Source organism: Gopherus flavomarginatus, chromosome 3, assembly GCF_025201925.1.
Source record: "Gopherus flavomarginatus isolate rGopFla2 chromosome 3, rGopFla2.mat.asm, whole genome shotgun sequence".
In the NCBI taxonomy this organism is placed as follows: Eukaryota; Metazoa; Chordata; order Testudines; family Testudinidae; genus Gopherus; species Gopherus flavomarginatus.
In genome coordinates, this window is record NC_066619.1 from 232,916,224 (window position 1) to 232,941,102 (window position 24,879).

The following is a 24,879-nucleotide window of genomic DNA, read 5'->3' on the forward strand; positions in this document are numbered from 1 at the left end:
GAATGGTCTAAACAATATTAAGTACTACCTTGAGTGCAGGGGACTGGACTAGATGACCTCTCAAGGTCCCTTCCAGGTGTATGGTTCTATAAAATCTAAGATCCAGATTTTCAAAACTGGGTGACTTCAGTGAGAGCTTCTAGCTTCTCAGGACCCTGGAAAATCAGATCATATATTTATGTGCCTAAATATGGATTTAGGAACTTAGCTTTAGGCATTCATTTTTGAAAACCTGGGTCTAAATGATATTTTTAATCCAGTCACAAAAATTGGCAGTTAATGCTGAGGACAGTGCAACTTTGCATAGGACGATTCTTTTAATTACATAGACCTTCGTTGGGCTTTGCTTGTGTGTGATTTTGTTGTTGTTGTTGTTGTTAACGTGAATGATGGGCCTGATTCTCCAGTGCCTTATGAAGTCATTTATGCCTGGGCAAAGTGAGTGTAAAACAAGGTGCAAAGCACTGGAGAGTCAAACCCAATAAGTCTGTGAATGCTGATTTTCAAAATGGCTTTTTCTAATCAATATAAAAGGAAAGAAATGTATTAATATAACAAATGCACTATTTAATGAGCTATTTTTAATTTGCAGGGGGTCTTGAAATTAACCTTCAACCTAGAAACCAGCCCACTGAAAAGGATAACATGTCCTTGCAGTGTACTGCGGACAAATTCACCTTTGAAAACCTGACCTGGTATAAACTGAGTCCTCGCACCACACAGAGACCCCTTGGGGGATTGCCAATGCCTGTGTGCAAGAACCCGAATGATCTTCTGAAGCTGAATGCCACAATTTCCAATAGCAATGGTGAAAATGTTACCTTAGAACTTATCCTCCATAACATTTCTCTTCGAGATCGAGGGGATTATGTTTGCATAGCCCAGGACAAAAAGACTAAAACGCAACACTGTCTTGTCAAGCACCTCACTGTTCAAGGTATGAACCTACTTACATATACCAAAGTAGATGGTTATATGCACAGACTGTGTATAGCCAGAAACAAAGATCCTGCAGTCGCAGGAATCCTCAAGTGCTGTAGGACCTAACATGTTACCAATTTAAAGGTGTGCTCACTTGTAGAAGGGATTTAAGCAGTTGCTAATAATGAGACTGCCTTTAATGTGTCAAGTGCATGAGGTCAAGTCCAGGCAGAATGTATCTGCTGTGCTGATGAATTGGCCAGGCACACTTAGTATTCCGTTATTATGGAAGAGCACTGGATGGGTTAATAGGCCTGGTGTGGAAAAGCAGGGCATTGTGCTGTGCAGGCAAATGAAGTCTCTTTATTGATAGGCACAAACAGTGGCACAAATTGATAGCTCCACATCTATGATCTCGTTATACTTGCGACTTAAGGTTTGACTGAACCTTTGAGTTTGAAACTGGTCGTGCTTTTAAATTGTTATAAAAGCAGCGCAGCATTTCAGCACAGACAATGCCGGTGGCTGGCTTTGGATGCAAACACAAGTGATCTTGCATAGAGGTCTTGCAATCCTGGCTTGGCAACTTAAGCCCTGATTCAGGAAAGTACTTTAGCACATGCTTATGGGCAGTTCTGAATACAGATGCTTTCCTGAATCAGCACCTCAAGCACTATTAATATCACCCTTCTTGCAGTGGGGTTGGAGATGGAGACATGCGGGGAGGCAATTCCTGGCAAGTTCCTTCTTCTCCATTAGCCTGGGGGGTCTCTAAATCATAAAACCAGACTCATGTAAAAGACAAAGGACATCTCCTTATGATGTTTTCTTAGCTATTGTGCTTGTCTCATGTATCATGGAAGATTAAATATGATCTTTCCATGAACACCATGATTGGTGCTATTGCAGTAAGGCCATGGGACTACATTAGTGACTCAAATTTGTAAAGTGGCAGTGAGTGCTAAGGCATCACAAAAATGATTATAATTGGAAACTCTCAATAACTTTATTTTCATGCAAACAGAGCCTGTGGCCCCCACACTGGTAGAGAGCCTGGAGAATCAAACAGCAAACATTGGTGAAACCATAGAAGTATCATGCCCAGCAAATGGAATTCCTCCCCCACACATCACATGGTTTAAAAATAATGAAACCCTTGTTGAAGACTCAGGTGAGGAACTGCTCCTTCAGTATGACTTACTTCACTTGTCAAGTGTTTTACGCAGGACTCCCTATTGATTTCACTGCAGAGTTCAAGTGTGGAGTGGGGGCAGAATGTGGCCCTGTGTATTTTATACACTGTGTGAGGGTTGGGTATGCAAAAGTATAGCTAAAATAATTGCAGCTATTGAATTCTTAACAACAGCCAGAGCCAACACAAATAGCAGAATTAAGAACAATTCCTTTTTTCAGGTATTGTTGTGAAAGATGGGAACAAAACTCTAACCATACGCAGGATACGGAAAGAAGATGGAGGTCTCTACACCTGCCTTGCCTGCAATGTCCTCGGATGCAAAAAAGCAGTAACTTTTTTTGCAGTAGAAGGTCAGTACAAATTTGCTTCTCTTATTTTATTTGTGCTTGAAATGATAACTGCTAAAAAGGAAGCCTATGCATCATGTCTTGGTCACAGTTTAGAAAATGTACTAGCAGTGCCTTTGCTGAAAGTTTCCTTATGCCAAAGTGGATCAGATTCATTTATTGATAAGGCTCCTAATCAAGCTCGAAATGGGTGAGGTCACACCAAGCTGGCAACCCAGTGGTTTTGGTTTTTGAGGCTGATGTCTTGGTCTCCAGAATCACAGCTTTCATTATGAAATCACAGCTGGCCATTGTGGTGGTAGAGGAAAAACCTGAAAACATAGAGTGAGTGCAAATCAAGGCAATAATACCTGCATCTGAGTCTGCAGAGAGCCTAGCACACTTCAGTGGGTATTAATGAGGATACTTAACAAAGCTGACAGTTAAATTATTTCACTGCTGTCAAGGCATCTAAGAAAGGGGAGGACAGGAGGAAAGTTCATGCACAATCTCCAGTGAATGGTGTCCCATTTTGGTGGCATGAGTGGATGGCACTTGCAGGTACCCTCCCACATCCCCTCCCCCTACCTGTCCTGTGGAGATAAAAGGCCAGAAGGAAAAAGAATAGCCTTGAAGGCCTCCAAGCCTCACCAATGGGGTTTCAATGTATTGTGTTCAGGGACATCCAAGTTTCACATCCATCCAGCATTCACTACTCTGGTGGTGGGTATGCGGCCATGCAGCTTCCTCCCTGACTGCAGTGGCTGCTGCTCCTCCCTTTACCAGAGTTTGTCTGCAGACTCATTGCAGTGGTTACACTTGGGTCATGTTTTCAAACTCATCTATGCAACCATTAGGGCTGAAAACACCCATGAGTCAAGCATGTGGAGGAAGCTTTGGAGAGGACCACTGTTTTTCTCCTCCCCAATTGGAACCCTGGGTCATAGTCTTTGACTCAGCAAAGCCCTTAAGCATGTGCTTACCTTTAGGCATTTACTTAAGTTGCAATGAAGTCAATGGGCCTTAACCATATGCTTAAAGTTACGTATGTTTTTACATGCTTTGCCAAATAGGTGTGGACTAAAATGTGCTTAATGGTAAGTACGCATGTGAGTTCTTTGCTGAATTAGGGCCTAACTGTTGGGCCTAGTGCCTAGATTGAAGCTACTCCTCGTGATAAGCACTGCACCCTGGCAGTTAGTGTTTGTTACATTACCGTCGTGCCAAAACTGACTACATGGTCTGAAAATTCAACCCTAACAAGTGGTCAAACTATTTTGCGACAAAACCAAACCTCTCTTCGCCTTCCACCAACAGTAAGAATGCTGCCAATTAAAAGCATTGATCAGGTGTTCCTTGCTTTCGTTATTAGTATGTTACCTATATATGTGTATGAAAATAGTCACTAAATACTTCAGGAATCTCTGTCTCGTAAATCAGGGCGATCAACACTCTGTTATTCTGAGCTAGTGAAAGCTATCGCCTTTGTTCTTGAGTTCTCATTAGGTTATGGAGTTGATCTCTTGGGCAACATATTTTTGTTGGGTGCAAATTATCTGTAAATAACCCTAATGTAAATACTTGCTCTCAGCTGGTCTAATAAATGTGATTGTTCAGGGTATGTTCAGGCAAGTCTGAGAAAACTGGAAACACATTTGTGACATTGTTTCATGTTAAGGAAGTCATGATGCAGCCCATCATGGGCCATATAATGGAAAAATCCAGTGTGCTATTGTGTGGGAGAACCTATATGATGTCAGGGCTGAAATGTACAGGAACACACTTTGAGAAATGGGAGTGGGACAGAAAGGAATTCTTCTGGTGCTTGTTATCAAATATTCAAGTGGTGCCATGCTTAAACCTGGAATAAGGATTCCAGTTAATGGATATATTGTCTCAGGACTGCAAGAACTGCAAACAGTCCATATTTTCATATCCCAGTTTAAGAAGTTGAAAGAAATGTTATAAATGTTGTTTCATAATACAGGGGATCTTTCTTGCAACATCTTATTTCCTACAAAGCGTAATCACTTTTTTCTTTGCATCAGAAAAAGTTATTCATTTCTGGGTGCTCAACATTCATCTAGATTTTGTGTTTTCGAAAATAGCAATTTATTTTAAAATATAAGATTTCACCTTTTATTTCTTAATTGCGAAGTGCCAAATTCTTCCCTCAATTATGCACATTCAGCCTCATCAAAACAAGGTTGTCATCAACCTTGCATGTGTGTAACTAAGGGAAAAATTTGGCCATAAGAGTCTGACTAGTCCTTGATGCCATTTCATTGTGCACTAATTTGTAGGAATCAGAAAGCTTACATGAAAACAATGGATCAAATCCTGTGCTGACCTATCTCATGCAAAATTCTATTCCTTGTTGTCTTGAGTGGGGTTTCATGGTGTGTAATTCAGTATGGAACTTGGCCCAGTATTCCCACCTATAAGAAACAAGCGTTGCCTTAGTTGGCTTGCTACATGGGGCACTTTTAAAATGAACCTTCGGAACAAGAAACTTCATGCAGTCCTTTAACTGATGACCTAAACCAATAAGCTTTCAGCTATCAATAAGATATTCATTTCTCCCCAGGCGCCGAAGAGAAAATGAACCTGGAGCTCATTATCCTGGTTGGGACTGCAGTGATTGCCATGTTCTTCTGGTTGCTTCTTGTAATCATTCTCCGGACCGTTAAACGGGTAACGAAACCATTCTTTTACTATCCCACCAGCACTGGTCTTGCATGACAAATGAAAACTGACTATGGCTCTTTTGTGTTGTTTCTTTCCATTGTTCTTAAACCAACAGGCACATTTTTTCTCTCAATACCATAACATTCCTGCCTGGAATTGAGGGCGCAGAAATTTGGTTTTAATTGACCAGGCATTTGGAGGAAAAAATGCTTGAACTGCTTTTGATTATTAAAAGTGCAAGGATCCGTGTTTACATTCATAATGATGTAGTAGAGGAAACTACAGACTTGAATTTCTGTGAAATTTTAAAACCCTGAGGAGGGAGAAGTTAGTACATGTGACTGCCTCATTCCAGCCAACACGTACCATTTATGTGACTAGAACTGATATTGTTTTCCAGGCCAGTGGAGGGGAACTAAAGACTGGCTACTTGTCAATCATCATGGATCCTGATGAAGTTCCCATGGACGAGCAGTGTGAACGTCTCCCCTATGATGCCAGCAAGTGGGAGTTTCCTAGAGACCGGCTAAAGCTAGGTGTGCTTTCACTATTTTGGATGAGGGCTGAGGAAAGAATACACCGCACAGGGAGGCTGTGGAGGAATTCTGACTGGTACACACAGAATTGCCCCAGGAAATACATCACATTCTGATAGGATGCAGTGGGTGTTCCCTCTGTGATGGCTCAGTCCTTTGGGCCAGTGCAGGAGATGACTGGATCATGGCCTCTCCTAACCCCACCCTGCAGGAAAAGCTAGCTTGGCCTAGTTATTGTGTTTCCTGACTCCACTTTCACACCTACATAGGCCCAGCCCCGTGTGTGTCAAACCATCATTCCCAACATGGGGGTTGATTCAGTTAATGATTGGCCTACCTTTTGTCCACTGCTTTGACAATAAGTCTAAATCTGTTCATCTTTTCATACCAGGTAAACCCCTGGGGCGTGGAGCATTTGGCCAAGTCATAGAAGCAGATGCATTTGGAATTGACAAAACTGCTACCTGCAAAACTGTTGCAGTAAAAATGTTGAAAGGTAAAAATGAAGACTAAAAGCCTCCTGAAAAGACGTAATGTATTTGTATTGCTAATCTTGTATCTAGAAGCCAACAAAGCATGTTAAACAATCAGAATTTTGGTACTGATGTCCTAGAAGGGTTTAGTTAACAATTGCTGTGAGAATAATGTAATTTATGTCTAACTGTAAGGAGGTTGCTCATTAGAGCTCCTTTACCATTACTTTATAGAGCTACTCAGATGCAGATGTTAAATTTGCTCCTACAAGTAATCCTACACAAGTGTTGATTTCTGCAGTGTTTACCTACATACTGTACCTGCAATGTGAGCTTTCTATCAAACCCTAAACGATGACTTAGATGTTATCGGGGGGAGGGGGGGAGGGGAGAAAAGATTAAGCTAGCTTACTCCTTGGCTGATTTTAAAGAGCTCTTCAATATTATTGTCAGTGATGTGGATGTTTTGAAATTAAATACAAAGCTGAGATCCTAGAATCATTCCTCCTTCCCAGGACTCTGAAACAATTGAACAAGGTTCTCTGCACCCAGAGAATCTGTCCGAGGTTTCACACTGAGACCAGTGAATAATGGGAAAAGACTTTGGGAGTTTTGTCAGTGCTGCATGAGTAGTCACACAATACAGGTACTGCCAATAAAGCTCATTGTTTATGTGCCATCTGTCAAGTCTCCTGGTACAAGGACATAACATTAATGAGATGGGTCCCCAAGCAAAATAAGAGAAGACCCCAACCACCTACATAAGTTCCTAGTGTTCACCAAATCTGCTGAATGCTGCCTTCTGCCCACCCTCACCCCCACCCCCCTTCAGATATTGGCTGCTGCTGCCTCCTCTGCATGTTCAGAATGCTGATAAATTATCCAGTGACTGTTCTCATTGATTGGGTGAGAGGCTGTGCAGCCCCCTGCCCTGCGTCCTCCCTTTTATAGGCCAATCTAGTGCCACAGGACAAGTGGTAGTCCCTGGCACTCAGACACCACATAGGGTAATGGTTATACCTCTGGTAACTGAAAACGCAACAGACGCTGCTTAAACTGTTTCATTGAACAGAGAAGATTCCATGCAGTAATACATTGATTGTCTCTCCAGCCTGACATTTTATCTTTTGGCAGCATTCGGGAACTGTTTCAAAATAAAGCAAAACCAACTCTGTAACTCTACAGCTCAACAGTGCCAGAGCATAGTGAGGAGGAATGTGTGTTTTGTCCCTCACGTGAGAACCCTAGCCTAGGTTAACCTACAAAAACATTTACTTGATATGCCGAAATACTAATTGATGTGGTTAGCAAAGGGAAAAACTTTCATTTCTGTTATGCTGATCAGTTATATAATTTTTATCTTGACAGAGGGTGCTACACATAGTGAACACCGGGCACTTATGTCAGAGCTCAAGATCCTCATTCATATTGGTCATCATCTAAATGTTGTCAATTTACTTGGTGCCTGCACAAAACCAGGAGGTGAGTGACCGACTGAGAGTCCTTGTTGTTCTCTGGGTAGAGAATGTCTATTCAGTGATTGGACGTGCTACCAGATTAGTGGAGAATTGAGTTTCATCATTAGCAAGATTATGATTTTCCAATATAGTTATTCCAGGGCTGTTCATGAGAAGAGTCAGCATGATCCAGTGGTTAGATTAGGGGATGGGAAGGCTGGAGTTCAAACTGTCAGGTCTGTCACTGATGTGCTGTGTCACCTCGAGGAAGTCACTTTACCTTTTGTACCTCAGTTCAGCTCCCTCATCCGTAATAATGCTTGCACACTGTTAGCAAAGCCTTTTCAATCCTTGGATAAAAGGCACACTAAGTGCAGGTACAATATTATTTTTCTTTATGGTGTGGACCACTCATATTCCTCACATGAAAAACTCAAACGCTGTGTAGTTGTCCAAAGGAGGAGTAAACATAGTTATAATTAGAAATAGGCCTGAAACAGAATTCTGAACGCAAACACATTTGTGAGGTTTGGAATCAGAATCTATATCCAAATGCCACAGGTAGCCTCTATGTCTCTATTGGACTAAAGCAAAACCACAAATTGTAACACTCTCCTCAGCTCTGGGATAGAAGGTGATTATGAGTCTGGATCCAAATTTGGATGATTAAATCTATCTTACTTATAATTGCAACAATTTTGGTCTAACAAGCCCAGCATCGTTCACTAGTTTGGAAGATATTTAAACAAGTAACTTTGTAATAACTTGCCGAAGAAGTTGATTCAGTTGTGAGTTTAATATTAACACAGTTAGGCTAAGAATTTCCTTCATGCAGTTCCATAACTGTAGTACAGTACTGAGAAGAAGAAGAATTCCATAAATCTTTATAAAGGTAGACATAGGGGCCAATTATTAATTGTAGATGCAGGGGCGGCTCTAGGTATTTTGCCGCCCCAAGCACGGCAGGCAGGCTGCCTTCAGTTCCTTGCCTGCGGGAATTCCCCGGTCCCGCAGATTCGGTGGCACACCTGCAGGAGGTCCGCTGAAGCCGCGGGACCAGTGGACCCTCCTCAGGCATACCGGTGAAGGCAACCTGCCTGCTGCCCTCTTGGTGACCGGCAGAGTGCCCCCCGTGGCTTGCCGCCCCAGGCACGCACTTAGCATGCTGGTGCCTGGAGCCGCCCCTGTGTAGATGCCATAATAAGAAGCCAACATCCAATACTTGGACTTTAGATCAGCATTTCCAAATGTCAAATGTCCAAGTAACCCAATTTGAGCATCAACATACAACATTTGGGCAGCTCATCAGCGTACCTGTGTTTGCAAATTGGGTTTTAAGGACTAAATATTTTAAAACATGAAGACTCAGCTCCATGCACAAAGATGCGTGAACAGTTATATGTACATTAAAGTACTTTTCTGCTTTTGGGTGGTTAATTGCATGACTGTGTATGCAAATATCAGTGTAGATGGATATTTGCATGCACAGTGAGCCAATTTGCATGTGTTGTCATAGCCACTTACACATATAAATATAAGCACACAATTTTGTACACATTTTCATATGCAAAATAAGGTCTCTGCTTTTTGAAAAATTTGGCCTGAAATGTTATTTCCCCCCATCCAACATGATAATCAGAAAAGGTGTCACTTTCCTTCTTTGAACAGATTTTTACTGTCTATATTGTGGATATTCTCTACAATTATTTGGAAAGGTAGTGGAATGATTTTTTAAAGAATACATATTTTTATCTGGGCTGAACTGGGAAATAGATAGCCTTTCTAATTAATTGGCTCTTGTTTAATGCAGGCCCACTTATGGTGATTGTGGAATACTGCAAGTTTGGAAACTTGTCAACTTACTTAAGGAGCAAGAGAAGTGAATTTGTTCCATACAAGGTACAGTCTGCTGCCATCATCAAAATTAAAAATGGAGGCTAAGGAGTGATGAAACTTTATTTTTAAAACTCTTTTTACGTTCTGAGTGGAAAGCTTGAGAATGATTGGGGATGTATCTTTGTATTAATATTAATTATGATAATCTTTAGCACTTACCATAGAAATTCAATATAGAAAAGGCATTACAGGTCATCTAGTCAATCCCCATGCCCATACAATATAGTTAGTTTCTTATCCTAAGCTTTAAATGTGCAAAGAGGAGGCATCTACCGTTTCTCTTGGCAGACTATTCTACAGTCTGCTGTATCTGCCAGGGAGTTTTTCCTGATAATCAGCCTAATTTTTTTCTTTAATTTCAGCTCTTTACTCTTAGTCAAACCAGTTTGTACCACCTTAAATCACTTCACTCCCTGCTTGTGTTTATACCCTTCTGTAGACTGCTATCATGTCCCCCTTGTTCATTGTTTAGCCAGGCTAGACATATACAGCGCTTTTAATCTTCCCTCGTAAATCAATCTCTCCATCCAATTTATGTCACGCTTTTCATCTTCAAAGCTTTCTCCAAAGATCTAACTAATCCTCACTGCGCCTTTTTGAGATCCCTGCTTTAAGGATGGGGAAATGGAGCCAGAGAAATGAAGGCTAGTGTCTAAATTTGGGCCCCTATGTCAGTTGGCCTGATTTTTCAGAAGAAGGTGGTGGTGTTCATCAGGGCCGGCTCTAGCCATTTCGCCGCCCCAAGCACAGCGCCACGCCGCGGGGGGCGCTCTGCTGCTTGTCGGTCCCTCGGCTCCGGTGGATCTCCCGCAGACTTGCCTGCGGAGGGTCTACTGGTCCTGCGGCTCCGGTAGACCTCCCACAGGCAAGCCTGCGGGAGGTCCTCCCGAGCCGCCTGCCGCCCTCCCGGCAACCAGCAGAGCGGCCCCCGTGGCATACCACCCCAAGCATGCCCTTGGCGCGCTGGGGCCTGGAGCTGGCCCTGGTGTTCATTGCCTTTGAGAATCGGGCCACTTCTGGGGGACATGAATATATTTGGCTTTAGGTTCTCCTTATAGAACATTTTGGCCTAGGAGACTTACCCAGAGCCCCAGAAGCAGCCAATGTTAAGGGGTTTAGAAACTCTGGAGAGGTGCCTTGCAGTTTGCAAATCATATGTCTTTCTTCCTACATCAGAGCCTCCTTTAACAGTATCACTTTCCTGAGGGGTGTTTTCCTGTATCTTTGGGGGCAGGGGAAGGAGAGTTTTACTATTTTATATTGGTGAGTGCAATCTACTGCTCCCTCTCTTGGGCGTTAGGAGGGTTAAATGGGATCAACAGGAATCTGTTGTGTCTGGTTATGGTGCAGGGAGAGAGGAGGATGAAGAAAGGGGATGGGTTTTAAGAGGGCGTCGAATGTTGCAGATAAGCAATGGGGATTATAGGGATGGGAATCTGTGAGGATGGGAAAGCAGTGTTGTTTGGCAATAATATAGCAAAAGTGAAGCAGATGAGACTGGATTTGTGTTGGCAGGAGTCTGTGTGGGTTTAGTACAGGGGTTCCCAAATTTTGCTTTGCGGCTTGTTCAGGGTAAGCCCCTGGTGGACCACGAGATGCTTTGTTTACCTGAGCTTCTGCAGGAACGGCCGCTTGCAGCTCCCAGTTTGCCATTCCCGGCCAATGAGAGCTGCGGGAAGCGGCACGGGTTTAGGACTATCTCCAGAGGTATTTGGTGGCATAAGAGCAGAAGCAGGTAAATGAAATGTGTGGGTTTGTGGGGGTAGGATGGACTTTGCAGTGGGAGAAGAGGCAAAGAAATGCATAGTGGCATGAGTGGTAAAGTGGAGGGATTTGGTAACAGAGTGAAGGGGAAGTCACCTGGCAACATACTAGTTCAGCAAGCTACAGAATGTAGTAGCACCTGCTTATAAGTGCTGCTGATGGACATATGAAGGTGGAGGGCTGCTGCACTCCCGTGGAGAGGACCACGAGCAAGTTAAGTGCCTCCTCCATGCCTTCTCTCTCCCTCTGATGCTTAGGCCTGGTCTACACTACGCGTTTAAACCGATTTTAGTAGCGTTAAACCGATTTAACCCTGCACCCGTCCACACAACGAGGCCCTTTATATCAATATAAAGGGCTCTTAAAACCGGTTTCTGTACTCCTCGCCGACGAGAAGAGTAGCGCTGAAATTGGTATTACCATATCGAATTAGGGTTAGTGTGGCCGCAAATCGATGGTATTGGCCTCCGGGCGGTATCCCACAGTGCACCACTGTGACTGCTCTGAAAAGCAATCTGAACTCAGATGCACTGGCCAGGTAGACAGGAAAAGCCCCAAGAACTTTTGAATTTCATTTCCTGTTTGCCCAGCGTGGAGCTCCGATCAGCACGGGTGGCGATGCAGTCCCAAATCCAAAGAGAGCTCCAGCATGGACCGTATGGGAGATACTGGATCTGATTGCTGTATGGGGAGAGAAATCTGTTCTATCAGAGCTCCGTTACAGAAGATGAAATGCCAAAGCATTTGAAAAAAATCTCCAGGCTATGATAGAGAGTCCACAGCACAGTGCTGTGTGCCAAGCGTAACGGAAAGCCAAAGAATCAAATGGACTCTCATGGAGGAAGGGAGGGGGTACTGAGGACTCCAGCTATCCCACAGTCTCCAGCAGTCTCCGAAAAGTATTTGCATTCTTGGCTGAGCTTCCAATGCCTGTAGGGTCAAACACATTGCCGAGGTGGTTCAGAGTATAGCTCGTCAATTTACACCCCCCTTTCCCCCGTGAAAGAAAAGGGAAAAAAATTATTTCTTGACTTTTTTCAATGTCACCCTATGTCTACTGCATGCTGCTGGTAGACGCAGTGCCGCGGCACTGAACAGCAACATACTCTCCCCTCCCTTCCTCGGTGGCAGATGGTATAGTACAGAAGGACTGGTAGCTGTCCTTGTCATAATCCCATGAGTGCTCCTGGCTGGCCTCAGGTGAGGTCGGCCGGGGTCGCCTGGGTAAAAATAGGAATGACTCCCGGTTATTCCCGGCAGATGGTATAGAATGGCTGGTAACTGTCCTCATCACAGCAACTGGGGGCTGAGCTCCATCAGCCCTCGCCCCCTTTCATGTGTAAAGAAAAGATTCTGTACTACCTAGACTATCATAGCAGTGGGATGCTGGGCTCCTCTCCCCCCCACCATTTAATGTCCTGCCTGGACTATCATAGCAGCTGGAGACTGCCTCCCCCTCATTTTATCTCACTAACAAGTCAGTGTTTCTTATTCCTGCATTCTTTATTACTTCATCACACAAATGGGGGGACACTGCAACGGTAGCCCAGGAGGGTTGGGGGAGCAGGGAAGCAACGGGTGGGGTTGTTGCAGGGGCACCCCCTAGAATGGCATGCAGCTCATCACTTCTGCGGGATCTGACACGGACCGGCTGTGCTCTCTGGTACACTGGTTCTCTAGTACGCTTGCCCCATATTCTAGGCAGGACTGACTCTATTTTTAGATACAACATAAAGGAGAGAATGACCTGGGGAGTCATTCCCATTTTTGTCTTTGCGCCCCTGGCTGACCTCAGCGAAGGTCAGCCAGGAGCACCCATGACAGCAGCAGACAGTACAGAATGACTGATAACCATCATCTCATCGCCAATTTACAATGGCACAGCAGCCAGTACAGAACGACTGGTAACCGTCTCTGCTACCTTGCAAAGGCAAATGAATGCTGCTGTGTAGTGCTGCAGTACCGCCTCTGTCAGCAGCATCCAGTACGCATACGGTGACGGTGACAAAAGGCAAAACGGGCTCCATGGTTGCCATGCTATGGCGTCTGCCAGGGCAATCCAGGGAAAAAGGGCGCGAAATGATTGTCTGCCGTTGCTTTCACGGAGGAAGGAATGAGTGACGACATTTACCCAGAATCACCCGCGACACTGTTTTTGCACCATCATGCATTGGGGTCTCAACCCAGAATTCCAATGGGCGGGGGATACTGCGGGAACTATGGGATAGCTACAAGATAGCTACTCACAGTGCAATGCTCCAGAAATCAACGCTAGCCTCGGTACATGGACGCACACCACCAAATTATTGTGCTTTGTGTGGCCGCGTGCACTCAATTTTATACAATCTGTTTTACAAACCCGGTTTATGTAAAATTGGAATAATCCTGTAGTGTAGACGTACCTTCAGTGACATCCCTGACTTATACACTGTGAAATATCACTTCTGCCTTGGAAAACCTTTGATTATTTTTCCTTTCTAGACTAAAAATGCCAGATTTAGGCAGGGAAAAGAAAACTACGTTGGTGAAATCTCAGAGGACTTGAAGCAACGCTTAGACAGCATCACAAGCAGCCAGAGCTCGACGAGCTCGGGCTTTGTGGAGGAAAGATCCCTTAGTGACGTAGAGGAAGAAGAAGGTAGGATTTGTGCTCACTTAGTTTTGGGCCATTTGTCATTGGGAAGGGCTGCCTTAAGGCTTAGCACTCTGATCAGGCTCATCTGGAGGGAGGCGACAGTTCAACTGTATGTAGGCTTGGCAGAATTCAACTTTATTTGATGTATAATTTCAAGGGAATCAGGGTTTATTTTAAAACTTTTTTTCTATTTTTATTTAAATTTTGCACAGTCGTGAGGGGATTCCGACAAATTAATCACAGACGCTGAGATTCAAAAAGTTAAGCTGTATAACCCTTAAAACACAAGTTGTCAAAACATACAAAGTAAATATCCTTAAATCAAACCCTAATAAGTACTCAGGCCGCATTTGCTTATTTTGCCTAGCTGTATATTTCTATTATTGTTGATGGAAATATGGTTTCGCTGGATTTTGTGTGTATGGTAAAATCAGTGTTTACTGATAAAGTTCTAATCCTTCCAACTAACTATACAGGAGCAGGATTGGAGTTATAATCAGATCATTCTAGCCAGTATAACAGTTGTTACTCAGCAAATATCCTAATGATGTCAAGACTGAGCAAGAACTGGGCTGTTAGTAGGTATGGTTATGGACCCTACCCCTCCAGTTTGCTAGAGGGTGAGATTAAATATCTCCCTTCTTCAAGTAACAATTTTTCTATGATCCACAAATATTTTTACCTTTGCGCTGTCTTCCCTAATGGGGGTGGAATCAGAACTCCCTTAGCTCATCCACTGGGATTGCTGCAAGACTTTCCTTTTGCTAGGACCTACATGAGCTGATTTTTGCAGCTCTCCCAGCTCTTATAAACTCTGGAAACAAATAATCAAGCCTGAGAGTTGAACATGTTGAACTCGCGTACAGTAATATAAAGTGCTGACTACAGGTCACGGGATTTGACAATGTATTTTAAATAAGAAACATCTGTAGGTTAAATCTGAAATAGAGAACATGTTTGACTGTTGTCATCTTGCTCCTTCCAGCAGCTTCTGAAGACCTTTGCAAGAACCCTCTGAGCATGGAGGACCTTATCTGTTATAGCTTCCAGGTGGCCAGGGGGGATGGAATTCTTGGCTTCACGCAAAGTAAGAATCTTTTCAGGGAAATGGCATTTTTCATATGATTAACCATTATAGAAAATGATGCTACTGGTTTCTAGAAGGAAGTGATTGTTTGTCAGTGGACTGGCAACCATCCACAGCATTTTCTGATTGCACCAAAAAACACCAGAACCATTAATATGACAAAGTTAAACAGCCCATGTGAGGTGCTTTAAATATATATAAATGTTAGCAATTTGTATAAGGTTCATTGTTCACTGATTCATAACAGAATGATAAAGTGACTGGAGGGAATGACATTTGAGGAAAGATTAAAAGGAACTAGGGACCAATTTGTGATAAGTGTAGCCAAGTTGGAATAAAAAGGCTTTGTGCTGAAGAAATTGCTATATAGGGCGATGGGAAGGATGGAAGCCCCTGTTCATAATACTGCACAGAGACATTGTAGAGTAAGAGATGCATGTGTGTGGGCACTGTGAATCTCTCCTTGTTGGATCTCCACCTGACCTGCTAACACAAAAGGAACACCACATTTCCCCTGCATTTCAGCCCTGAACAGATGCCCCATCAGGATTTGATCCTAACTTTGTATAACTAGTCCAAACAATAGCTAATCATTCGCAAATATTCTGAAGACTGTAAACATTAGAAAGAAAGAGGAATTATTAATGGTGTCTTGTGTCCCTCTCTGTGCCTGATCTACAGAGCATGAGCACTGGCTACAGACCCCAGCTCCAGAGCCTGCAGGTCAAGCTTTAAAGAGGCCCACGAGTTTAGCTCTGGAAGTCCCTGGTGCATTGGCCAAGATGGCGGCTGTCATACAGGCAGAGACAGAGAGATGTACTTTTCCATCTTTAATTGTTTCCACCAGAGAATAATCTCAACATTGGGCCTATTGTATGACATTTTTCACCTAAGTATATTAAAAAGGGTGAAGTGTCATAGATATGATGGGGAACGTGGATTTGACTATAACCAAAGTAAATCTGTGGTAATCAGATCCTAAAGTGTTTTGCATCAGCTTCCTGGGATAATTAATTGGCTAACCTCAAGGGCCATGGCTGCTTGTTGGTTAAACAGATGTGTTTTTGGACTTGGCTCAGAAAGACTTTTGTTTTCAGGTCAGTTACAATTATAAAAAAAGCCACTTAAAAATCAGTAACTCTGTTGACGTTGGGATTTATTTTACTTAATAGGATTTAAGAAATATCTGGCCTCTGAGAGTGAGGTCAGCACAGATGTGAAATAGATCAGCTTTCTGAGCAGAGTTGCAACAACAGCCAACCTATAAACTTGTTTTCTTCCCTTTGCAGTGCATCCATAGGGACCTGGCTGCTCGTAATATCCTCTTATCACAGAATAACGTGGTCAAAATCTGTGATTTTGGCTTGGCGCGAGACATCTACAAAGACCCAGATTATGTCAGGAAAGGAGATGTAAGTTTTAGAGAATAAATGTTGGAGACCTTTAATTCAAAGTGATACTATTCTATTTTAACACATTGTTTTTGGAAACAGTGTTCTCTTTTTCCTGTCTCGTACTAAAGTTTAATTATTTTTTTAAAATGCTTTCAGGCCAGATTACCCCTAAAATGGATGGCACCAGAAACCATTTTTGACAGAGTATATACCATTCAGAGTGACGTATGGTCCTTTGGCATTCTGCTATGGGAGATATTTTCATTAGGTAAGTCACTTTTATTTGCCACTGAACCTCTAATTTTAACAGTAGAGCGGATGGAAAAAACAGTGAAATATTTTTGAAAGTTTTGACTTTGCATGTGCAATTACTCAATTTGCATGCAAATATCTCTAATTGCCTGACTTGTTCATATAATAGCAGTTATTTCATGTGCGAATCATTTGGTTGAAAATCAGGCCCAGAATTTTAAATGTCTTCTTAAAAAAAGGTGCATCCATTATCATTTTAGGAGCTTCACCATATCCTGGTGTAAAAATTGATGAGGAGTTTTGTAGAAGACTGAAAGAAGGAACAAGGATGAGAGCACCAGACTATACAACACCAGAAATGTAGGAATTTACAAATATGCTTTATAGTAATAGCAATCTGAGTAGGTAGAATATGCCCTTCTCATCGCCCTGATATTGTCATGGTTTTATCCTACTAGATATCAGACAATGCTGGATTGCTGGCATGGAGAACCTAAGCAAAGACCTACTTTTTCTGAATTAGTGGAGCACCTGGGAAATTTACTGCAAGCCAATGTTCGTCAGGTACATGAAATATAGATATTGTACCAATATTACAGTATTCTGAAGTGGTGCCTTGTTGTGCCATCTTTAGACCACATCACCTTGGGGAGTTGAGGCAGATGGCTGAATAGGATGGCCTAGATCACAGAGATTTGTGATAGCAAAACCTGATCCATGTCTACCCCTCCCTCGCAGCAAGGCTTCCCACTGCCCCCACAGATTGTCCATATGGAAAGCTTTGAGGTTAGTCCAGGGAGCCAGCTGTATTCTGTACACCACTTCATTGGTTTAGGCCCCACTTCCCACTGACTGTTGGTGCTTGGTAACTACATACATGCCAGTGGTAAGAGCTTTAGCTTAGAATTCAGGGGACCTGGGTTCAGTTCCCTCTTGTGCCGCAGGCTTCCTGTGGGACCGTAGGCAAGTCAGTTAGTTTCTCTGTGGCTCAGTTCCCCATTTGTAAAATGGGGGTAGTAGCACTTCCCTGCCTCTCAGTGGTGCTGGGAGGAGAAATATATTAAAGACTTGCATCCGATGAAGTGGGTATTCATCCATGAAAGCTCATACTCCAATACGTCTGTTAGTCTATAAGGTGCCACAGGACTCTTTGCTGATATTAAAGACTGTGAGGTGTTCAGATACTGTGATAATGGGACCATATAAGTAACAAAAATAGATAGAGTCTCATTTCTGTGGATTTCCTGCCATTTGCCTTATATGTGTGTATGTATATATATATATATATATATATATATATATTTATAAATTCAACTGAGAAATCATGAAAGAAAATATTATAATCATCTAGGCCAATTTACTTTAAAGAATATAATAGTTTTTAACACACTGCACATAACTGGTTTTTCTTTTGTACTTTAATGAATTATACATTCCTTGTCAAAATAATTTGCCATCAGTGAGGAGACTTCAGCAACTAGAAATTCAGCAACTAGAAATTATCTGTGACTATTCTTATCTGACTGGTATACTGTCTATAAAATTCATTTTTAAAAATCCTTATTGTTACTTATATCATTTTAGACTATTTAACACTGAAATATATGTATATATATATTATCACTGCTTATTGTTCACGTTCTGCATTTCACTCAGATTGGATAATTCACATACATTGGTCAGTTTCTCTTTTAGTTTATGGCCGGTTTTCCTTTCCAGTTCTTATGCTCTAGAACAGTGATTCTCAACCAGGGGTCCAAGGCCCCCTGAGGGGCTGCAGGCAGGTTTCAGGGGATTTGCCAAACATAGCCAGCATTAGACTTGCTACGGCCTGGGCAGAAAGCCAAAGCACAACAGGAAGCTTACATTTGTAACTGAAATAAAAAATTAAAAAGTAAATGTTTGATTGCTTACTCAGATATGTAAAACCATTAGAATGTCTACATTTTGGTCTAAAATTCTTTGACACTGTCCCTTTAAGTTAAAATCTTTTGCTGTATGCTCTAGCAAATATAATATACTGTTTATAGTCAAATAAAGCAGCTTTAATTTTTATTGTAAGAATTCGTATTTACAATGTGTATATATATTTTACTCTGGCTTTTTTCACTGTATTCTACAGGATGGTAAAGATTACATTGTCCTTCCTCTGACGGTATCACTGAACATGGATGAGGATTCTGGACTCTCTTTGCCAACCTCACCTGTTTCCTGTATGGCGGAAGAGGAAGTCTGCGATCCTAAATTCCATTATGACAACACAGCAGGAATTAGGTATTTTATATGGTGAACATCCCATCGCAGCCTCTAGGCAGTTGTGTTCAGGTTGGGGGAAGAAAAATGAGAGGAAGAGATTTCAGCTGCTGTGGTCCATATTTAACTTTGTCCATAGGGATAAGAATAAAGCCATAGTGCCTCTATAGGAGGATCTGCAAAACACTAGTTTCTTAGCTTCTGAAACGCTTGTGATAACTACATTTTCCCCCGCCACCCTCTAAAGAGTTCAGTCTCTCGTCCAAAAGTGCTGCGATAGTATTGGTAGCCAGCCTTTAGAAAATGTCTAGTCATTCTTTTCTGTTCTATTCATATTCTTGTAACAAACCCTGATGTGGTAAGGGTGCTAGACCTAGTGATGGATTCATTAACAAAAGCCTATCTTTACACAAGCCCCCTGATATTTCTACCCAGAAAATGAGCACATTGTTAGGTGGGTCATGAACTGATGGCTAATGGAAGTTTAGTTAAACGGCACTGTTACTGATCATACTTATTTATTATGTATTACTTATGTTCTGGTATCACTTAGGGGCCTGAGTTATGGATCAGGGTTCTGTTGTGGTAGGCACTGTAAAAACATGTACCAAAGAGATGATTCCTGCTACAGAGCGTGTGCAGTCTTATCCAACTGTGTACAGTGGAGGCTTACTTAAGACCAAACTCCAGAACCTGCACCTAGCTTGTGCATATGGGCTTAGGGAAGGGCTTATCTGCCTAGGTTGTGGGAGAGAAAGGAATTTTCTCACCTAGGCGTCTCTGTGGTTCCTACTGCAGCCTCAAGAGTTCAGGATGCCAGGGATGGTTGCCAGTGTCTTTCTGCTGCCTCAGAAGAATCAGGGGTGACTTGGAGGGGTTTGTTGCAAGAGACAAGAGCAGAGATAGAATCCACAGAAGAATTTCATATAAGAACCAGAAGGCCCCCTTCAGACCACTCTGCCCAAGTTTAATTACTGCAGGGTATTGATTCTGCATCTATCAAAGTCAATGCCAAAGCTCCCCTCCCATTGACTTTGTTGATGCTGGATCAAGGCCCTACATTGCTTTTATATAGGGCTATGGAAAATAATAGATAGGAACAGTGCACTTAGGACTTCAGTTGAAATCAAGATACTATAACTAAACACCTAAATACCATGTTTTAATAGTGTGATGGTTGATAATATTTACATTTAAAAGATGAAAACATTTGATATCATTGAAAGCATTGATCTCATTTTCCATTTGACACTTCCTACATGCCTTTCCCAACCCACTCTTCCTGTTATTCAGTAATGACTGAAAGGCAAAAAACCAACATTGGTAATATATGTTTTAAAGGGGCCTTCCACATTTTTTTTTCTCTGTTCTGATGAAGCAGCAGTGGGAGCGCTGCCCTAAGAGGGGCAGAGCGGGGAATATGAAACGTGACTTTGGATTGATTTATTTTTATGGTCCTGGCATTTTGCAGCCAACAAAGCAGACTAGGATCTCACTGTAGCATACCGAGATGCCTTTTGTCCCATTGACTCCCCCTCTTCCAGAAGTAAAGTTGGTGTGATCCCTATCTAGGTCCCAGCCAGTATTGCAGCAGCTCTTGTATCAGTTTTAGGTAGGCTAGCTTGGAAACAAAGTACATTTCATTACACTTGTGTAGAGAGGGAACTCTGAGGTTGCTGCTGATTTGGGCATTTGTGGCCTCCATGATAGGCCATTGCTGTTTTCTTTGTCACTGGGTTACTGAACTCTTCCTGCTTGGAGGGCTTTTTTTGGAGAAGAGCCTTCAAGAAAGAGGAGATGTGGAACACGTAGTCCCAACTTCCACATTTTAACAGGAGACAGATTGCTCTGTCTGCTGTTGGTGACCCAGATCCAGGGAAGAGTCTCAGAAGTACAGTTCAAAGAAAGAGACATACAATTGTGATCCAAGCTTCTCTGTTTTTTAGACTTTTACGTGGAGTTTGCAGGAAGTGGAACTTGCAGCATCACTCAGAAAAGGAGGTGTTTGCTTTTTAAAAGATGCTTCTTAGGATTTGCTTTGGAATTAAGGTTTTAGCAGCTGCAGGTCAGAAACATGCCACTTTCTAGCCAGTTTCCCCTTTTCAGTTGAGGTTTGCATAATATGTTTTGACAAATGATTAACTTTGTTGTTGAAAGATAAAGGAGTCTGATATCATCTGTGTCTTTTTCCAAACAACGGCTCATGCAAACAAATCAATTCTTCTCTTTACAGTCTGTACCGACAAGGTAGTAAAAGAAAAAGCCGACCTGTGAGTGTGAAAACATTTGAAGATGTGCCCTTAGTACCTGCTGTAAAAGTTGTTCAAGATGTAAGTCTGTCTTTTGTTACATCCCTTGATATTCCTTGTGCTGCTTTTCCTTTTTTGTGTGTGTTTCCATCTGATCAATTTCTGGCCTTTCTTTGGCTCTTTAAAGGACAATCAGACAGACAGTGGGATGGTTCTTGCATCTGAAGAGCTGAAGACACTGGAAGACAGAGCTCAGCAAGTGACAGTTCCCTTTAGGTAAGGGTCAGCCAGCAAATATGATGGAATAAGACTCTCCAGTTTACAGAAGATAGCTTACAGTTTACATAGCTTAGGCTATTAGTTGTCTCAAAAGACAGACTCTTCTCTGAATGGCCTCAGTGTGCCATATAAAGTACAGAAAATAACCCACTGCACGCCTGGCTGTCTGTGTCTTGTAAGAAGTCCAGTGTCTCCTAGGACTTTGTAGCTGTCACTGTGCTGTACACCACAGCTATTCAGAACGTCAAGCAGCAGCACAGGGAGAACTTCTGCTATTTTGCTTCACCTTTACCCTACCAACTAGAGACTGGTGGGCCAATGGCACACATTTGTGTGGTTCTGATTCTACTCTGTTCATAACAGTTTTAAGGGTTTCTATATTTAAAAGCAGACCCATGATTTTCAATGAGCTGGAAGGATATAAGTGGTAAATTTCAGCGCATTGTATCAGATTTTAGTTATGAGACTCACCTAAAAGTCAGTGGGATTCACACAGCTGAAGCCTCACCTACCCCTGTGAAAACCCTTCTGAAGGACTTATTTTTCTAGGGCAACTTAATTCCAAGCACAGGTCCACTGTAATTACATTTGCAACCTCACATTGCAATGCACTGCCACATTTCCAAGCTTTCATTCCACTTCACAGTCAGAGGCCACAGTTTAAATCCCACAGTCATCCTGTACTGCCATAAGAATGCTCCCTGTACAGGATGCATATTACATGTCATAGGGGAGTGAAGGGGAAAACCATCTCTCCTATAATCCGGTGTGCGTTTAAAAAAGCTTTTATATCATGGTACAAGCCACCCTTGCTAACTACAGCTCTGCTCTGCTTCATGCTGGTATTGGAGAAGAGTCGTTTGTATAAGTTGAGGTGCCTAATGATGGCCTCCAGAGGAAACTCTCAGAAGTTATTTCAATATTATTTGTATTTCTCTTGCAGTGTGCTTGTGCCCAGTAAAAGTAATGAATCTGTGATGTCTGAAGCCTCAAACCAGACGAGTGGCTACCAGTCAGGATATCATTCTGATGACATGGACACCACAGTTTACTCTAGTGAAGAGACAGAACTATTGAGCATCAGAGAGGACACACCTCAAACGTGCTGCACACAGACACTTACCTACGACACTGGTGTTCCAATCAGCTCACCTACTGTTTAGAACAAAACAAACAACAGGAAATCATATGAAACGTTCCTGTATTTCTTAGACTGGTTATATTCAAGGCTTATGCACAGGACACCTGCTTTCACAAGAAGGACACAAGAATCACGTAGCAAATTGAGCAGTGATGAGCCACAAGATGCTTGTTCAAGAGACATCAGTAGCTCATGATAAGTTACAGAGTGCTATTATTGCCGTGAACATATGTATTTTGTTTCTCTGATTACAAAGTCGGGATGTGGACTTTGAGACCCAAATGAAACACATGTTGACACTAAGTGTCTATCCAATAGTGTTAAGACTACAGGCAATGGTATAGCATTCAGCAGGGCACTTTGTGCTTCCAATTATATGAAATAAAGCTCCAGCCATGCCTTTTGTTTCTTCTTGCGGCTGGGCTCCAGGAAGGAAATATCACTGTGCTGGTTTCTTGTTTCAGAATTATTTTTTACTCAGATCTCTACAAAAAAAACCCCACAACCTTCCGATTTAAGCTAATTGAAGGTTTCTGACTAAATATAGACAGAATTAAACAAAGACAAGGTTGACAGTTGCTCTCCTTGACAGAAAATACATTTGCTTTGGTAAGACCTGATGAGCTGTATTTCTCTGGGTAAGAGTTTCACAGTGAAGTCAGTGAATTTGGGCCTGATCCAACAACAGCCTAAAATATATGCAAATAATTCTCATGGACTTTAATAGACAATGAATCAGGCCCTGTAACAGGTAGAAATGAAAGTAGAGGTTACCTAAGGCTCATAGGGATCTATAACTTATTTTTAAACTCTTTTTCCTCCCATAGAAGGTCAAATTCTGTGCTGGTATAAACTGACACAGCTCCAATGTACAGCAGTTGAGAATTTGATCCATAAGCTCGTGAGTATCAATGACTTATTACATGGCAGCTCAAATGTCTATAAGTGGTGATTTTTCAACTTAATTAATTGTTGGACAGGCTTTTAACTGTGTTCTTGTAGCCCAGAGCTGTAACGATAACACTGTATATGTACAAGATTTTTAAAATGTACAGCTATTTCTACTGAGTTTCTTTATGTATTTTATTTTTTTTAAGATTGTTTTGTACTATAATGTCAAAAGCTGGGAACCACGACTATAAGGCAGATATGGCACATATAATATTTATAGCCTGTTTATGTAGAAATAAATATAATATATTAAAATATAAATATATATATATTATATATATATACTGAACATTGTACTATTCACATTTTGTATCAGTGTTTTGTAGCATTACAAGGGTCACAAAGTTTTTTATAATAGCTGAAGCATCTCACTTTATTAAAAGGAATTGGAAAACATAAAAGACAAGGGGACTTTGAGTAGATCTCTTTTCTCCTCTTCATGTTCTTATACTCTGCCCCTCACCACACTAGCTGAATGCTACTAGTTAGTTCTACTACAGAAGAGCAAATCATGGGGAAACAAAAACAGTAAGCTTACTTGTGTTTTACTACAAGTAAACATAAATAAAGGTATATTCTATGTGTCTAGCCATTTATCTATGCACCACTATTGTCTATAAATATTTGAGTGCATACTGCTGATAGTAAAATATTGGCTGTGCTAATAACTGGAAAAACAATAGCGTTCAATGGAATTGTCAGTGGAACAGAATATTAGCACCTACCAAATCTTCTGAGAAACTGTTTCCTTGCAGTTGGGAGGGGAAATAGAAGTCTAAGCAGACAAATCAATGTTCCATATAAATGCTGTTCGTAATAAACTGCATTTTCATGCAAGGTGTTTGAAGCTTTCCACAGATTTCTCTCACAAATGGAGTACTGTAGTGTTCTCATATTTTCTTTTACCTGTGTGCTCACAAAATGGAAGAAGCAGGCACAGAGGAAGGACTGGGTGTGGAGGGGGCTGTGCCCACTCAAACCAAAGCAGAGCTTGTATGGTTGGTCTAATTTTACTCTGAGTAGAGGATATGTTCTTTAATGTAGCCCACCTTCTCCCGTGGTGTTGTAATCCTGTTTTATTCATGTTGCTTTCTACATCTAGAATGTTGTCCCCATTCTTGTGCACCAAGCATCTCCATGCTCTTCCTTCAAACCCAGCCTCAGAATCTCTTTTTTTGACCTTCCTTTACACTGCTGACCACCTCTTCTATTCCATCTGCTTCTCCTGTCTTGCTCATTAGCAAGATTCAAAGATTGGACATTTATAGGGACATTAGGAATATCCAGAGTTAATGCTGAAAAAAGTGTAGGGGGTAGAAAGCCTCATGCTTCAGGTTTTAAGACTATCACTAATTAGTAGAGTTTAGGAGGAATCCTTCAGG

The 24,879-nt window shown here is 41.9% G+C and overlaps 1 protein-coding gene across 1 annotated transcript in view; it reads left to right on the forward strand.

The window, feature by feature from the left end:
• KDR (kinase insert domain receptor) overlaps positions 1 to 24,265 on the forward strand; it is a 43,295-nt gene extending 19,030 nt beyond the window's left edge. The window contains 19 exon segments of the mRNA XM_050947362.1: positions 593 to 937; positions 1,946 to 2,092; positions 2,335 to 2,466; positions 5,030 to 5,136; positions 5,531 to 5,666; positions 6,058 to 6,162; positions 7,508 to 7,621; positions 9,407 to 9,495; positions 13,738 to 13,894; positions 14,880 to 14,950; positions 14,952 to 14,978; positions 16,268 to 16,390; positions 16,529 to 16,640; positions 16,885 to 16,984; positions 17,083 to 17,188; positions 18,747 to 18,898; positions 21,111 to 21,207; positions 21,314 to 21,402; positions 22,349 to 24,265. Coding sequence (XP_050803319.1) covers positions 593 to 937; positions 1,946 to 2,092; positions 2,335 to 2,466; positions 5,030 to 5,136; positions 5,531 to 5,666; positions 6,058 to 6,162; positions 7,508 to 7,621; positions 9,407 to 9,495; positions 13,738 to 13,894; positions 14,880 to 14,950; positions 14,952 to 14,978; positions 16,268 to 16,390; positions 16,529 to 16,640; positions 16,885 to 16,984; positions 17,083 to 17,188; positions 18,747 to 18,898; positions 21,111 to 21,207; positions 21,314 to 21,402; positions 22,349 to 22,568 — 2,429 coding nt within the window. The 3' untranslated portion in view covers positions 22,569 to 24,265.
• The last annotated feature ends 614 nt before the right edge of the window (positions 24,266 to 24,879 follow it).